The 16,586-nt window shown below is 48.0% G+C and overlaps 1 protein-coding gene across 1 annotated transcript; it reads left to right on the top strand.

The window, feature by feature from the left end:
* The first annotated feature begins 4,162 nt into the window (after positions 1-4,162).
* Positions 4,163-16,305, top strand: foxk2b (forkhead box K2b). Its single transcript, XM_076752711.1, has 9 exons — positions 4,163-4,660; positions 10,268-10,462; positions 11,493-11,646; positions 12,509-12,655; positions 12,736-12,929; positions 13,022-13,224; positions 13,599-13,844; positions 14,025-14,225; positions 14,772-16,305. The coding sequence occupies exons 1-9, from the start codon at positions 4,368-4,370 to the stop codon at positions 14,981-14,983; spliced, it is 1,845 nt and encodes a 614-aa protein (XP_076608826.1). The 5' UTR covers positions 4,163-4,367; the 3' UTR covers positions 14,984-16,305.
* The last annotated feature ends 281 nt before the right edge of the window (positions 16,306-16,586 follow it).

Below are 16,586 nucleotides of genomic sequence, written 5' to 3'. Positions count from 1 at the left end.
TCTGGGACTTCTTCGTGCTGTCCGGACCTCTGCTGATCTTCCTCAGCCTGGTGTTGTGGATTTTCTGGTACATGGGGAACATCACCGTGTCTGAGGAGGAGCTCAACCTGAACAAACAGGACATCCTGTGACTTCCGCCCGAGCCGAGCCGGACTGAATGAAAGCAGGCCGAGCCGCTGGAGGAGGGAGCTGACAGGTCAGACTGAAGCAGCAGCTTCATCAGAAATCATGAATTTGTGAGACCTGTGGCTGTCTGAAGCCCCAGAGGTTTTGCCTGAGTGGAGGATATGTGATAAATCCAAATCCAGGCACAAGCAGAAACACATTTGACTAATCCCAGGAGATAAAAAAACTCTATTCCACCCTTTGACTTCAGGCTGAATCAACTCGTCGTGTTGTACATGGACAGCACTGATTCCTGGACTTTGCTGGAGTGGAAAATGTGTTTCTCAGCACTATGGAAGCTTTGAAATCTGCACTATGATGACTCTGTCTGCTTTATTTATCTCACATTATCAGCCACGTTCACTGTGAGCTCATATTTATATTGGTGTCAGATGGAAAAGCTTTTGAAAACAGTCACTAAACGTGCTCTAAAACGGCCTGTTGTCATGTTCTCTGTGACGCTGCTGCTCTCTGCAAACGAGCCAAACAGGCGCTGTCGGTTTTAGCTCGGGGTTATTTCAGTAAGATCCACCCAGCAGACAGAATAAAGGTGACTGTAGCGCAGGCAGAGCGGCTGAGGTATGCAGAGAGACTGAAAACATGTTGCCTCATGAAACGATGAAGCTCCAACAGCCAGCTCGGAGGATGAAACCAACACTCCTCCTCCGAGCCCAATTCCTCGCAGCGTTAATCAGCACTCAAGGCACCATTAGCTACCTCAGACATGGAGAGCGTTATTAATGTGTCCATTTGGTTCCTGCCCCTGAGAGAGGAAATGGAGGAGAGGCATAATGTGTCTCTCTCTCTGCTCAGAGATGGAAACCCCGCTGCTCAGCCCCTCCTCCCCCGCGGGACGCCGCCTTTCTCCGCTGTGCCGAAATCCCCACAAGTTCTCTTGATGGTATATGTCATTATAATCTTAATCACAACTGTACTCATCAATGCATAATAGCTTTTCCCGTGAGAGGATTATGAGAGGAGAGCAGTTGAGCTCCAGTGCGCATCCTGGTCGGCTGCGGCTCAAATCAAACAACGCAGCGTGATGCCGTGTCCTCTTTTGTAGGTAATGCTGAGCAGATATGAAGCTCGGTGGTTTGAAAGAGCTTTGACTGATGGTTGAATCCATTAGCGGTGCCACGGCGGTCACTGCTCTTCCTGGACTGGAGTGAAGACGGGACTGTCTGTCACCAGTGGACAAACACACTTGGACCTGTCAGATATGTCCTTTTAAAGGTTTTTCATGTGTCTAATTGGCTTCATTAAATCACCTTGACGAGTTATTACCTGAGATCAGTGACATCAAGAAAGCAGTTTCATTAAGGAGTCAGCCTAAAGTAGACGAGTGTGTTCAGTGCTGTGCAGATGCAGTTATGAATGAGCAGATGTGTGCAGGCGATGAAGTGCTGATCCTGTGTGTGTGTGTGTGTGTGTGTGTGTGTGTGTGTGTGTGTGTGTGTGTGTGTGTGTGTGTGTGTGTGTGTGTGTGAACACTACTTCAGCCTAAAAGCTTAAAATGGCTGGTGAGTCCATGATGTCATCTGCGCAGGATTGTGATGTGCATGTCTCCCTCCAGTGGTTGGTCGGGTTGAAGTTGGAGGTTAATGTGAGAGATTCTCTGCGTCCAGATGGAAAAATCAATCAAACTAAATGTTCCTGATTTATGTTAATGATGAACTTTAGATGGAATTTGCTTTTTTGCTGTAATTGTAGTGAATGAGGTGACCTGTCTCTTCAAAAAGTACACAGTGGATGAAGTACTCAGACCCTCACTTACAGTACTAATACCACACTGTAAAAATACTCCGTTACAAGTAAAAGTCCTGCAGTGAAAATGTTATTTCAGTGAAAGTATGTAAGTATAATCATGAAAATGCACTTCAAATGTTAAAGTAAAAATACTGCAGTGCAGTAAAGTGTCCCCTGTGTCTGTTGTCCTCTTGTCTCTGGTCTTTAGATCAGTGTGTCTCCTCATTCATGTCTCAGCAGGATGTTCCTGTTGGAGTTGGTTGAGGTGGAGCTCATTTTAACTCAAACTAATGATTCTTTTCATTCTGGATCAATCTGCTGATCATTTTCTCCATCGATCAATCGATCGATTGGTTTGGAAACATTGTGAAAATAGTGAGAAATGTGGTCACAATGAGCCCAAAGCGACGCCTTCATGCTTGTTTTGTCCTATCAATCGACTGATTGCTTCAGCTGTACTTCTATAAACTGTTGTTCACATGTTTTGTGTGCAAACGTCTTAATTGATAAATGAATGAAAGCTGTCTGACGAATGTGGATGAGAAGCAGAAAGTGGCCTGAAAACAAAAGACTCATGTACAAGTACCTCAAACTTTAATCAATGTTTTTAAGGAATCATAGCTTTCAGTTTTGACAACAAATGAGCTGTTATTGATCTGATTTAGAGGTGAGTCAGACACATTTCCAGTACACCAGAATCTCTTGGTTTGACAGAATATTAATACTTATTATTACATATTAAGACATTTCAGTGAGCCTGCAGGAACATGAATCAAATCCAGAACAGGGAAAGACACGACGAGCACTTCAGGGCTGTTTATTGCCGGCCTGCATGAGCTGATCATTACGTATTAATCACATTTCTGCCCAAATTAAGTGACTTTACATACTTTATATTTCATGTCGATCTTCATCAGTTTATTCTTTCATGTTTCTGGTGAGATATGGAAATGAGTGAGAAAAAAATGTGGATTTCAACTCAATATTCAGCTACGACTAAGAGGCATTTTAAATGTTCATTATTCTGCCAATTATTTTCTTCATTTATCAAAGAATTGCTGAAATTCATAGAGCCCTCAAATGACTCGTTTCATCTGACCAAAACTCCAAAAGCCAATTAATTTTTTTATACATTTTTTTCCTGATAAATAGATTAAATGATTAATTGCTTATAACAAACCGCTGCCTCTTCATTTTCAACCATTGACGAATTGACTGATTCTTTCAACTGTACACAGATTTTAAAGCCTCAAGGATTCATATTTTCTCATTATTGGTTATTATTTCCTCTGTGTGTGTGTGTGTGTGTGTGTGTGTGTGTGAATATTTACACATCCTCTCAAACCTAAACTGACTTCCCCTGTGATTATTCTGCTGTTGACTCACCTTCGTTTTACCTGTATGCTGCGTTCAATGGTAAAACGCCAGATCATCACTCCACCTTGTCAGAGGTGTTATCATCTGATGGAGGCCTTGGTTGGTTACACCGCGCACCTACGCTCGCGGACACACACACACACACACACGCACCCCACTTCCGCACGGCCAGTCCCTCAGTGTTTACAAACAAGTGGCCTACAGATGGCAGGGTCACGCACCCTGCAGAGAGGCCAGCACGGACCGCAAACCTGCAGCTCCAGCACGGTGACATGGAGTGGGTCTGTCTGTCTGTCTGTCTGTCTGTCTGTGGAGGCAACGAGATTTGTTTGCACTGATTACAGCCTGTAACGATGATCATTTAAAAGAAAGCTAACCTCATCATTACACAGTGACACGATGCTGCAAAGGGGGCGACGTGCAAAACCGGGCGTGGATTCTGTAGTGGAGGAGGAAGACCACCATGCACTGTGTCTGCGCTGCTGCGACGTGGAGACTGAAGGGAGCTGGATCCCGCAAAATGGACACACACGCGTGCTTGTTTCTTGGTGTTAATGCAGGATTAGTCGGTGATATCGATGCACGGTCACAGATTATCGATCATCGGTCGCTGTAGTGATTATTGTAAGTGACTGCACGTGTGAACTGCTTGGTCCACTCCTTTCCTGCCCGGTTCAAAACGTACACACCGCTTCTTCCTTTTCACCACGCAGCATATGCGCGTACTGCTACCCACCAACCGACCTTGATTGTGTCCTCGGATTAAATCTCACGCGGGATTGGTCGCAGTCGCGGAGCTGCACCGGCTCCCTGGGCTGTCATTGGCGGAGCGCGCTGTCGGTAAAGTCATATCCGCCTCCTGCTCCGTTTGGTTGGATCACTCCGCTACCCTTTCTCTCGGCGGTGGGTCGGAGCCGCTGTCCCTGGCCTCGCATGTTCCCCTCTAAATTCCTGTTTTGAATTTGATGCCCCTCTTGTAGATTTGCTCCAGTATCACGCCTCTGAAAGGCCGCAGTCGGGCGTCTGTACACCGGTGTTTTATTTGTCCCAGCATTTGACGTTTAGAGACTAACCAGAACATGGCCGTGGTGAGCGGATCGTCTGGGCCGGTTGCCCGGCTCGAGGGCCGTGAATTCGAATACATGATGAAAAAGCGCTCGGTGACCATCGGCCGGAACTCGTCTCAGGGCTCCGTGGACGTCAGCATGGGCCACTCCAGCTTCATCTCGCGGAGGCATCTAGAGATATTCACCGCCAGCGACGACGGCACCGGCAGCGGTGATTTCTACCTGAGGTGTCTCGGTAAAAACGGGGTGTTTGTAGACGGAGTGTTCCTGAGACGGGGCGCCCCTCCTCTGCAGCTACCGCGAATGTAAGTTTCCCCTCTCGGTGAACATGTGGATGCTAGCGCTAGTAGCCAGCCAGCTAAAGTTAACAACATTGGCTTTATAGAGGCTAGCAGGGTCGAGTGACCACGTGTTTTAGCATGTTAGCAAGAACTCCGCATCCTGTCCCCAAAGCCATTTTCTTTGTTGACATTTTTGTTAGCAACAGTGTTAATTAGCCGCCTGCGTTACTCCACATTCCCTACTGAGGTTAACTTAGCGTTAGCCGCATACCACAGTGGAGCTACTTAGCCAAAATAACTTTAGCTCACAGCTATGGGGACCGCTATTGTTGTTGTTGACTGGTGGTAATTTTTCTACCACGTGGACACTCTCATGTCCCAAATGTATGTCTCTCAGCGCTGTAAACATTCAACATTGCGGGCACGCGACACGTTAGCTAGCAGTTAGCAGCTAGCTGTAGCTGTGTAGTTGTGAATGGGGCTCCTCTCGACCCCTAAACGTAAACAAACCAGCCCGTCCCCGCCCTGCCGGCTCCCGGCAGCGCAGCCTGCGGGACCTTTGGCCTCTACTCAAGTCAGCCAGAGTCATGCTGGCCAGTGTATTCCACAAATAATCTGCAAACATTAACCATTTAACAAGAATTTCAACTCTGCAGTTGATTTTTAAAGGCAGTTTTAGCTCCTACAGAAGCTCCTGGGTCGTGTTGTGCAGGTTGCAGCCTGCAGAGTCCCTTTGTTACGCTTCTAGGATTGTTGATGATGTGTTGTTGTGAAATGTGCTGCTTTCTAAACAAACATTTATCTCACAGAGGAATCTGCAGCCCTGATCTGGTCTTCACTGTTAATGGGTTGAAAGAGGTGACATCTGTATTTCAGTATACGAGCTGTTTGTTTTGGATGGAGGCCATGTTTGACTGGCCAGCGCAGATAAAGTTACAGATAAAAATAAGTAATAAAGAAGAAATGAGCTGGGTTGGACCAGGTGTGTGGCACTGCCATTTTGACAACCGAGGCACCAAATGTTTTGGGTTTGGGTCAGAAAAAACAGCAACGTGTGGCTCAAATAACTTCAATTAATCACTTAACTGATGGGAAAAAAAGTTTTTGCTGATAGCTCATCATTTAAGTCATTTATCACACAAAATGTCAAGTATTTGCTACTTTTTAACATTATTGCACATTGGTTTCCCTTTCATTTTGGTTTGTTTGGACCGTGAAAATAATTGTTGGTTCCACTCACAGAATATAAACTACAAACCGAAGTGGGACCCCGGGCCAAGAATTGACCAAATCAACCTGTTTACATCTTTAGCGGACAGCTTTATTTGGGGTTGTAGCTCTCCAAAGAGGTGGTTTATTCACTAAACTGACGTGTAATGTAGACGAAGCTACCAGCCCTGGCCAGACTTCCCACACTGCTCTCAGCTATTGTGCAATCCCTCAATGAGAAACCACTTTTTTTTTAACCACACAAAGAAAAAGCTTGTTTTGACTTGATGCAATTTCTGCAGCACTAGAGTTTTTTGCACACAAATATTTTCAGCAGCTGAGCGTTTTTGTGCTGTTGAGAGTGAACCTTGAAGCGCTCTCACACACACACACACACACACGCCGGTGCATTTCATTACAGCAGCGCGGGTAGAAGGAAGAAGCGGTCCTGGTTTCGGGTTCTCGTATTGATCAGGCCGACTGCCAATGAAGAGCTTTTAATCAGCGGCGCTCTTTACTACACGCACTTCCATAAGACTCTACCTAGCGTGGGCTCACATGCTTTACTGTAATCCCGGAGCCAGAGAGGACACTTAAACGCCCCTCGCCGTCCACGATAAGATGGAAGCAGCTAAAGATTGACAGCACGAGGGATCTGGCAGAGCTGAGGCTCGAGGGACGGCTGGCTTGTATTCCAGGGATTCCTCTTTGGTGATGTAAACAGACTGAGCAGAAAGAAACCCTTCCCCTCTCCCCCCTGCCCTCCGTGTCCTCTCCCACACCCGTAAATCCTCCCTCGTTGGTGTCTCTTCCTGTCTTGCTGTTTTCTTTTGTTTACATTCTTCTTTTGCGGGGTGGTGGTGGGGAAAGTTTTCAGTCGGACCGGCTCTGTTGCCGTCTTCGCAGCTTAGCAGCGTAGCAACTGTGCGTGTTTGTGTTTTTGGAGTTCAGGCCTCATTGTTCGTACAGGGGGAATGGGGTTGATAAAGAGGCTTCAATGAATGCATGCTGTGGGGGGGGGGGGGGGGGGGGGGTCTCGACAACATAGACGCAGCTTTCCATACCGCCAAGCCTCATTCAGACAATTAAAGATGTCTGTGATTTAAAAGTGATGCTGAAGCGTCGAGCTAATTGAGCCATCAGTTGATAGAAGGCCTGTTTGTTTGTGATCAAATAACTCTTCATCCGAACTGTGAAGCCTTTATCTGATTGTTTTGCATCTGGGCGATAACTAGATGAAGATTTAAAGGCCAAAATATGAGGTGTTGTATCTTTGGCTTGATAGTCTTAACCTGCAGCGACTGATTCAAACAGCGACCAGTAAATCACCTGAAAACTATCAGTTTCAGCCCAGCTGCGTTGATGTGGATGAGTTAGGATTCACCACCACTAAAAGCTGCTGCAAAGGTAACTTTGATCCTCTGGACCTCGAACACATCATATGAAAACAACATGCAGCACGGACCAAAATACGAGCATGAAAAGTTTGCATCCAATTTCCAGTCAAGTCAGTCAAGTATCAGGAACCTTGACTCATTTTAAGCCATCAGGCAGCTGGTGTTCATACACAGGAAAAGACCACCTTAATGTAAAAAAGACCAACTTTTAACTTTTAAAGGAACAGAGCAGACAGCGTCCAACAAAGTCCTGTAATGAATGAATGAACGTGGATTTCGCTGATGTCGTCATTTACTGACTACATTGATCAGGAAATGCTTGAACTTCTACTTCCAGGTTTGGAAGTGTTTTTTTTGTTGTTGTTGGGGGGAGGGGGGGCATCTTTGTTAAAAGTCCTCTAAAATACTAATATTTACTCCCCCAGTGCACAGTCTGGACCGTCCCCCGCTGCCCGTGTGACGCTTTAAACGCTGCTCATTATTTGATGTTTTCCCTATCAAAGCTAACGTTTGGCGGCCGAGCGTGTTTGTGTCGTCGCTGCTCATTGGCTGCGTGCTGTACGTACAGGGAGGAATATAAATAAAGGAGCGGGGTTGTTTTTGATATTTTATTATTATTATATTTAGATTCCAGCGTCCCCACTCTGTCAGTTACACGCAGCCGGCAGACATCGAGGACGCCTCTGATGTTATTTAAGGAGCTTCCACACCTTTTGTGAGACCCGCAGAGGAGCCTCTACCCTTCCTGAAAGGCTGCTCGGAGGGCACATGCATAATGAAAGTGCCCCCCCCCCCCTCCAGCCTGGCTCCAGGAAGCGTTTCGGTCCCCTCCTGTGAGTGGCAAAGCTAATTTGAGATGTAGGTGTCGGGGAAACGGTTCCCTCAGCAGATGCCAGCTCTGCGAGGGCCTGGCGCTCTTTCACTAAACGAAAAGCCGTGTGTCCCGCTCGGTCTCCAGGGCGCCGGCAGCCCGGGCCGAACAGCGCGCCAGAACGCCTCCTTCTGCTCGCTCGTGTCCGTGAATGTTGATTCTCCCTCAGTTTCCCTTCATCTCCTCTCCACCAATGAGCCTGCTTTTTATCAAACCCAAAATATTTTAATCTCCAGGAATCCACCTTAAAAAAGAGGCTCAGTTTCTGTTGGCAGCGCTCTTGCATTCCTGAGTCCATCTTGTTGGTTGTTGTAGTTTTTTAATTCTTCCACGAATCAAAGGCAGAATCAGTGATGATGTCAGACTGTTCAGGTGTTCACGACACCTTCGTTTTTCACCTTTCTAAGAAAAAGAATCACATTTTAACGACCGTCAATCCTCCTGCGCTGTGTTAATAGATGTGTTTTAGGTGAACACACGTAGTACTGATATTTCAGAGGTTTGATTTTATGCCTTGAACACATCACGTAAACCTTCTCAGGTTTGACCAGGACGAGCGGTGAGCAGGGCATTTTCCAGTTAGACATGTGTGCAGGTAAACTGTGAGCGTCATGATGCGTTGTGGTATCGTTAAGGTGAGGGGTTCTCAAAGTGTGGCCCGTGGGCCAGTGGTGGCCATCAGAAGACTTTGAAGTGGCCCAGGAACATGACATGAAACGCAGGCGTTATAGTTGAATTGTTCCATTTCAGTACTTTGGCTGTAGCCTCATCCACTGCCTCAAAGTGGGGCCCATTAACAAGCTGTCAGGTTGGAAATGACGGCTTGCACAAAGTTAGTGGTCGCATGGTAACGAAATGCACCTGGAGAGCATCACGGGGATGACGTTCTGACGTCAGTGTTGGTTCTGTTCTTCAGTGGACGACGCACTTTAATGTGGACATGAGATGGAAAAGCTTCTGTTTCCAAGATGGTTTCAGGAAGGAGGATCAGCTCACACTCCTCAGACCTCGGGAGGGCAGATGAATTGATCTGATTTACCTGCAAACAGGTGAAGAGACCAATCACAAACAATCTCTAACTGGCATCAAAACTCTGGAAAGCTTTGTTTGCATTTTGAATGCGGCCTCACCGTATCCACAGGTTTTCCATCTGTGGCGTCGAATCCAAAACGCTTCCACACGTCACGCCTCAGATGCTTTGGTGTCGTGGTCATCAGCTCGTTTTCTCAGGTCTGTCACAGAGGACCCAGATTCTGTTGAGGGGAGCCTCAATGGACCACAAGGCATTGCAGCAACAAGGCGTGTTGCATTTAAGGGAAAATGGAACAAGTCCTTTCACCTGGTTTCTGCAGGGTATCAAAATAAGCCTGCGACATCTCATACGAGTCCTCCTCCTGGTTTGTGTGGCGTTCACTGTCCTCCATGTTTGTTTGTGCAGCTTACATACCCGCCTATGTTTCATCATGCTGTACGTAGGAAAGGTTCAAAGGATGTTTGGGAAAACAGAAGATCAGAAGGTGGCTGATCAGTCTTTAAATGTTGATTGTTTCCAGTGTGATTTAACCATCTAATGTCTGACCAACAGTCCAAAACCCAAAAATGTTAAATTTCCAGATAGAAAAGCAGCAAACTTTCTCATCTGAGAGGTTGGAAATAATGAATATTAACATTTTCTATATGATAAACCACAAGAATTATTAATATCAGTTCAATTTCTGTTGACCCGTTTGAACAGATGACACATTATTAAACACCAAGAATCCCAGAAAAGCAGGTCTTGCCGCCTTCTGAGACACATTTTCTAATTGTTGAGACGCTGTAAGTGTGTCTTGATATTTTCCACGCCGCCTAGTTGAGGCCTGCCGTCCGCCGAGCAGCTCGCTCTGCTTCGGGCGTCTGCGCCGAGGTGAAGCCGAGATGTCTGATGAATCCTGTGGCGTTTGCTGCTTCCAACAAAGGTTTTCAGGTGGTGCTGGGAGGAAGGAGCGAGCTTCATCAGCCACTGCACCAGTATTCAAATTTAATTAACTTGCACGTCGTCTCTCTCAGCTAATTAAAGTCAGAGAACGGTTCCACTGCGGCGGAGGTCGACGTGTTGTCGGGAGGAAGTCGCCGCTTTGATTTGCTTCTTAAATCTTGTCTTCTATTCTGCAGGTGCACTTTCAGGTTCCCCAGCACAAACATCAAGATCACGTTCACAGCCCTGTCCAGCGGGAAGAAAGTGAGGCGTGAAGCTCCGGAGTCCCCAGTGAAACCAGTCCAGCCCCAGATCTCCCCGCTGACCATCAACATTCCAGACAACATCGCTCACCTAATGAGCCCCCTGCCGTCGCCGACTGGCACCATTAGGTACTCAGTCCTGCACACGAGCACGAAATCAGCAGTTTGGAAGTGACTTTTCTCCACACGACTCAACATGTCATCATTTCACTCAACGAATTAGTAGAAAGTCTCCTCACAGACGATTGTTGATCAGTTAGCGAAGCTTTATTAGCATTTAGCATCCGCTTACGTTCTGTGTAAATGTGATCAGGTTGGAGCTCGTCAGCGTGAACTTTGAGTTCAGTAGAAAAGGAAACAAATATCATTTAAAAGAGCAATGGTTTTCTAATTTTGGGGGTTTTTCTAGTATTTAATGCCAAAATATTGACAATCTGTCTCCGTCTTGATAAAGGTTTGGATTACAAACACACAGATGGAAATAAAGTTTGATCTGACGAATTTAACAAATATATTAGAAAGTTGTTCAGAAACCAAATGTCAGAAGTCGTGTTAGAAGAGGAAGGAAGAAGACGTCTGTGCTGTGAACTGATCCTGGATCAGTGCTCGGTGTGAGGAAGCCCCACACGCCCCTGGTTGACCTTGAGGTGTCCGCTGACCTTGACGTGACCTGTGCGGTGATCAGCTTAGGCTTAAAGCAGCGACCCCGGGCTCAGAGAGGGAGGCAGCTCCATCTCAGACGCTCAGATCCTCTCAACCCCTGATCTCCAGATGGCTGAGGAGCAGCCGGGCCTCCTCGGTCACAGCGAAGGTTGTGGTTCGCTGATGGCAGCAGGTGCAGAACGTGTTTCTGCACCCTGAGCTGCTGCTGCTTGTTTGGTGTCTCTGAAGGCCCAGAGTTAAAGATGGAAACTGTCCTTTGCATTAAGTCTCTCCATCCTCTGGTTGTTCAGTCTGTTAGCTGGATAATTAAGCTCTGAATGCTTTAGGCCTCGTTCTGATTGACGGCAGTGTTTCCCAAAGCGTGCCGCTGCAGCGCAGGCTGCAGATGAGCCGAGCGACGGGCTCGTCGTGTCTTAGCTTTAAGCAGCGAATCCAAACCTGCAGCTGTTTGATTGTTCCTCTGACTTTCCTGACGCCCGCTGTGTTTTCCCTGCAGTGCTGCTAACTCGTGCCCCTCCAGCCCGCGAGGCGCAGGCTCGTCGGGCTACAGGATGGGAGGTCGCATGGTCAGCTCTGCAGAGCTGCAGCTCCTGAACGACAACTCCCAGCCCGAGAACGACAAAGACGCCTCCGGAGGGGACAGTCCCAAGGTGAGAGCGCGACGACAGTCCGGTCAGAGGAAGAAATTCCTGCATATTCTACTTTCACTTATCACCAAGAAGAACATGTTTCTGTATGTAAAACAAAGGGTTGTTGGATATTTGCTATAAAATGTAAGGGGAAAAAATGAAAAGCAAACATTTCCCAGAGCTCAAAGGTGGCGTCTTACGACCAGCTTTACTGCAGTTTAAGACCAGGAAAAACATTTAAGAGCCAACAGATGATGAGAATATTTGCCGACTGACTTCCTGTTGATGAACTGACTCATGGTTTCGGCTCCAAACGTGATTTCACCATCTGACAGCTCAGGTTTTTGTTCAGGATCCATCGTGGTGAAAACAGACTCCCCCTCACTGATATCTGCTGCAGTCAGCTCCACAAGCTTCTGTCAGTCTTCAGTAAAACTTCAAGGTTTTCTTCAAGGCTCTCAGATACGTTTTAAAAACCTTCAAAGACGCCGCGATGGGTCGATGTGCGTCTCTGTTTGGGGATTTTGAAACAGTTGATAAAACACACTGGCAGCTATTCTGATAATCATTGAGTGACTTCAGTCATTTTTCCTGAAGAATGTGAAGAATTTGGTCATTATGGTCTTAATATTTTGGGGGTTTTGTGGGACAAAAGTCATTTGAAGACTTCAGCTTGAGCTCTGGGAAACTTGGATTTTTTTCTTTTTTACGTTTAAACCAGATGTTTAATTGAGAAAACAATCACATTAATCAACAATGAAGGCGTTCATACAGCGTTAGTGCTGAATTTCAGAGTCGCCAGCTGAAGCTTGACGTGAGCGCGGTTTGTTTTCTGCCCTCTCTGGACTCCTTCACTAATGTGCGTTTGTCCTGGGCTCCACAGGACGACTCCAAACCTCCGTACTCCTATGCACAGCTGATCGTCCAGGCTATCACTCTGGCCACGGACAAGCAGCTCACACTAAACGGAATCTACAATCACATCACAAAGAACTACCCGTACTACAGGACCGCAGACAAGGGCTGGCAGGTGAGTCCTCGCCGAATCCTCGTGCAGCAGCCCCGAAGCGGTCGCACAGATCCTCAGCGGTGAACCTTTTCTGTTTGCAGAACTCGATCCGTCACAACCTGTCGCTGAACCGTTACTTCATCAAAGTGGCGCGGTCGCAGGAGGAGCCGGGAAAAGGGTCCTTCTGGAGGATAGACCCGTCCTCGGAGGGCAAGCTCATCGAGCAGGCCTTCAGGAAACGAAGGCCCCGGGGCGTCCCCTGCTTCAGGACCCCGCACGGACCCCTGTCCTCCAGGTCTGGGTCCAGCCCGCTGACTCTCACTGTGATCCAGACTGCTCTAAACCGTCACCTGAATGCTCTTACTGATTCCTCTCTCTCGCCCTCAGGAGCGCCCCGGCGTCCCCCAATCACTCGGGGGTCCTCTCCGCTCACTCCAGCGGCGTCCAGACCCCTGACAGCCTATCACGAGAGGGCTCCCCGGTTCCCCTGGAGCTGGAGACCTCCTCGGCTCCCGCCCCGGCCCCCGCCGCGGTGGCCCAGCCCAAACTGGCGGTCATCCAGGAAGCGCGCTTTGCACAAAACACACCAGGTGAGCGAAGGAGGTGGACGTCTGTCTTTGTGAATGAGGCTGTTTACAGCTGCGGTTTGGGGTTTCTGAGCATGTGGATTCTGGATCTGGTCCCAGTTTTCTGTCCCGTCGTGCTCGTCACAGGTTTTCCTGAATCAGCTTTTCTTTAAGACGCTCACGTTATCTTTGCTCACCTGACCGCAGGTAATCAGCCTTTTATTTGTGCCCTGAAAACTGTAAAAGTTAAGCTTTATTGGCTCTCAGGTTGTTTGCTCAAACACTTTATTGTCCTGTTGGTTACACGTGAACGGCTTAATCTGATTGGTCTGAATGTCTGAGTGCAGCCTCAGACGTTACCTGAGGTTTTCTAATAATAATCTGCGTCTGTGTTCCAGGTTCGCCTGTTAACAACCAGCCGGTACTCATAGCAGTCCAGGGTCAGTTACCTCAAACCATCAAACCAGTGACCTACACCATGGCCTCCCCGGTGAGCACCAGCACCTCCCAGCCCGCTGTCCAGACGGTCCACGTCCTGCAGCAGATCCCGGCGGGGTCCCTCAGCCCCGCCGTCCTCGCCCAGCCGGCCGCCATCATCAACAAGAGCGAGTTGCAGGAGAACGGAGAGCACGCCGAGGTCAAAGGTGAGAAACCGGAAAACATTCTCGTCTAGGAGAATTTTGACCTTTTATGTCCTTGAAAAATGACTTAAACCACTCGATTATCAGAAGAGTTGGAGATGAATTTAATCGTGCTGCTCCAGTGTGAAAACACCATCTTATGATTTACGTCACATGACTGATCGATGTTTTGCGTCCTCTCAGTCAAAGTGGAGACGGTTCCCACCATCACCTCTATAGGCGGCTCCAGTCGCATCATCCAGAGCACCCAGTCGGCCGCCCCCCTGCAGACCGTCACCATCGTGCAGCAGACCCCCATGGGTCAGCACCAGCTGCCCATCAAGGCCATCACGCAGAACGGCACCCACAGCATCACCACTGCCATCCAGGGACCCGCCAGCTCAGGTGAGGAGCTTCAGCTGCGACCGCTCTGAGCGTTTTCTGAAACTGTATTAAAAGACTTTTTAGTGTCTTTAGTGACAGAAGGCGTCAAAACGTCATCCCGTTGGAGCAGCTCGTGTTTTAGATCACAGATCATTTGATTGAAGGTGTTCGCTGTCATCAGCGCTCGTTGTTGTGCATCACATTAGAAAACCTCATCAACTCCACAAATCTGATAAATGCTATTAAAATTAGCGCAGCAGCTAACAGATATTTTGTGGATTAATCTGCTTATTTCCTGCATCAATCGATGTTCATCACGTTTCTCAGAGCCCAGGGTGACGTTTAAAGCCTCACATCCACAGATATTAAATGGAAAATCACAGACGATGAAGGAAATGATTTTTAGCGTTTTTGCTTACAGATAATTAAAGCTGATGGACTAATTGATTGAGAGACGTCTCTCTGTGGTCTGTAATAAGTGTTTTCGTTGTGGTCACTGAAGCCCGGTGAGCAGCTCTGACGCCGAGGCTTCCTCTCTGCTAACCTGCCCCTTCTCCTCCCATTCAGCTCCGGCAGTGGCGAGCCCCCTCCACCTGCTGGCGGCCCACGCCTCCGCCTCCGCCTCCCTGCCCACCAAACGACAGAACGGGGACCAGATCGCAGCCGGACAGCCGGACGCCAAGCGCGTCAAATCGGAGGACGAGGCGCCCGCCGCCTCCTCCGCCGCGGCGGACTCGGACTCGTCGGCAGCTAACGACCCGGGCAGCCACGTCAACTAGTCTGTACAACCACACACCACACGACCCCCCCACCACCACCGCCGCCACCTTCTCCTCCCTCCACTGTTCTCTCTCGTCCCCGTCGTTCGTTTTGTTTCTCCTCCTTCCACCACCGACTCCCGAGGTGCCAAACGGAGAGCGTTCTTTTCATTTTCAGTTTGGGTTTTCTGTTCTAGAGCATCAGAAGGAAAAAGTGACGTCCACCCCTTTAAAGACTAGAACGTGGGTCGAGAACAAACACGGGACAAAGATGAACTCAGAGGTGTCCCCCGTGAGCCACCGTAACAGGAGAGTGACTGAACCAAGACCACAGGAAGCCTTAACAACATTAACCCTTCAGAGCTGACCTTTGACCTCAGCCGGTCCAGCGGGGAGAGGCCCTGACTCGGCTCGGGCCGGACGCCGCCTCTCTGCCGCATCTACCTCAGAGCAGATGGGAGACTCCGGCAGACAGCACCCTCCCCGGACCCGTCGGGACGAAGCGAGCGGCGAGCGCGGCGAACGTCGGGTGGTCAAAAACGGTCGGCGCGTTCAGAAAGGGATCAACTCGGAGCCAATATTCCTGAAACTCTGGCAGCTAGCCTCTCACAATACTGACCTTCCTTTATCGCAGCTGTACGTAGATTATGCAGTATTTTGTTGTTCAAATGTGGAGCATAGGATTTTTTTTAACGACTTTTCACTTACCTAGATGAGTAATAATTTAAGGAAAGGAAGCGTACAAGACGATGAGGTCGAGGACATTTCGGCGGTTAGAAATCTCACTTTTTTTTCCTTTTTTTTAACGTGGACTTCCTTTTCTGTTCGGTGAAACAGTTGTACTAGTTTTCGTAACGTTCGTTTCCTTTCCCCTCGTTCTGACATATCCATATGAAATTTGCTTAGTTATACGTACATATTTTAATACTTGCACAGATAACCGATATAAGCATATGAAATCTCCATGTGTAGTTCCAGATGTTGACCTTGCATGTACCCGACAGCAGCGACGCCGTTAACTGTAAATTGAACAGAGGAAAAAAGCTGCTTTGTCCAAACCAGACCTGCACTTGATTAAATGTTTGTGTTTTCATTTCCCTTCTTTTTGTTTCCCTCTTCCTCCTCTTCCTCCTCCTCTTCCTCCTGGTCCTCCCGGCTGTGTTGACGTTGTGGTGTTGGCAGACCCCCCTTTTGCTTGATTATTTTACTCTGTTCTGGCGACCCGGCGAGTCTGTTTTCTGATTGTACACGTTCCAAAACAATAGTGAAAGAAAAAAAATTGATGTTTGTTCTGCTTCAGTGGAGAAATGCTTTTTTTTAAATAAATTAATTTAAAGCCCTTTTCTGAATCTTTTGCTTCAGTTTTTGATGAAGACTCTGGTTGTAGTTGCCCTCTTCGTCCACTGGGGGGCAGTGTGGGAACGTTTTTAGGCCGTCAGACGGAGAGAAAAGCAGCAAGTTTGTCCTTTAAAACAAGATGGCTGCAGCTTAATAACACACGAGGGGCCAGAGAGACGCTTCGAGTTGCAGCAGGAAGAGATTCTAGCATCCTGTCGGTATCAGGCTTTTAGCTGGCAGGCAAACACAAAGGTTTCATAATGAGACACGAAACAGAAACAAGTTG

The sequence above is a fragment of the Chaetodon auriga genome, chromosome 16 (genome assembly GCF_051107435.1).
Source record: "Chaetodon auriga isolate fChaAug3 chromosome 16, fChaAug3.hap1, whole genome shotgun sequence".
Classification (NCBI taxonomy): Eukaryota; Metazoa; Chordata; class Actinopteri; order Chaetodontiformes; family Chaetodontidae; genus Chaetodon; species Chaetodon auriga.
Note: the sequence above shows the minus strand (reverse complement) of the source record. Positions and strands in the feature narration are given on the sequence as shown.

Bases quoted from the DNA above. Each gene is read 5' to 3' on its own strand.
- foxk2b (XM_076752711.1), top strand. From the start codon at position 4,368: ATGGCCGTGGTGAGCGGATCGTCTGGGCCGGTTGCCCGGCTCGAGGGC. The intron at 12,656-12,735 runs GTGAGTCCTCGC...TTCTGTTTGCAG, and splicing joins CCGCAGACAAGGGCTGGCAG to AACTCGATCCGTCACAACCT. The intron at 13,225-13,598 runs GTGAGCGAAGGA...TCTGTGTTCCAG, and splicing joins CTTTGCACAAAACACACCAG to GTTCGCCTGTTAACAACCAG.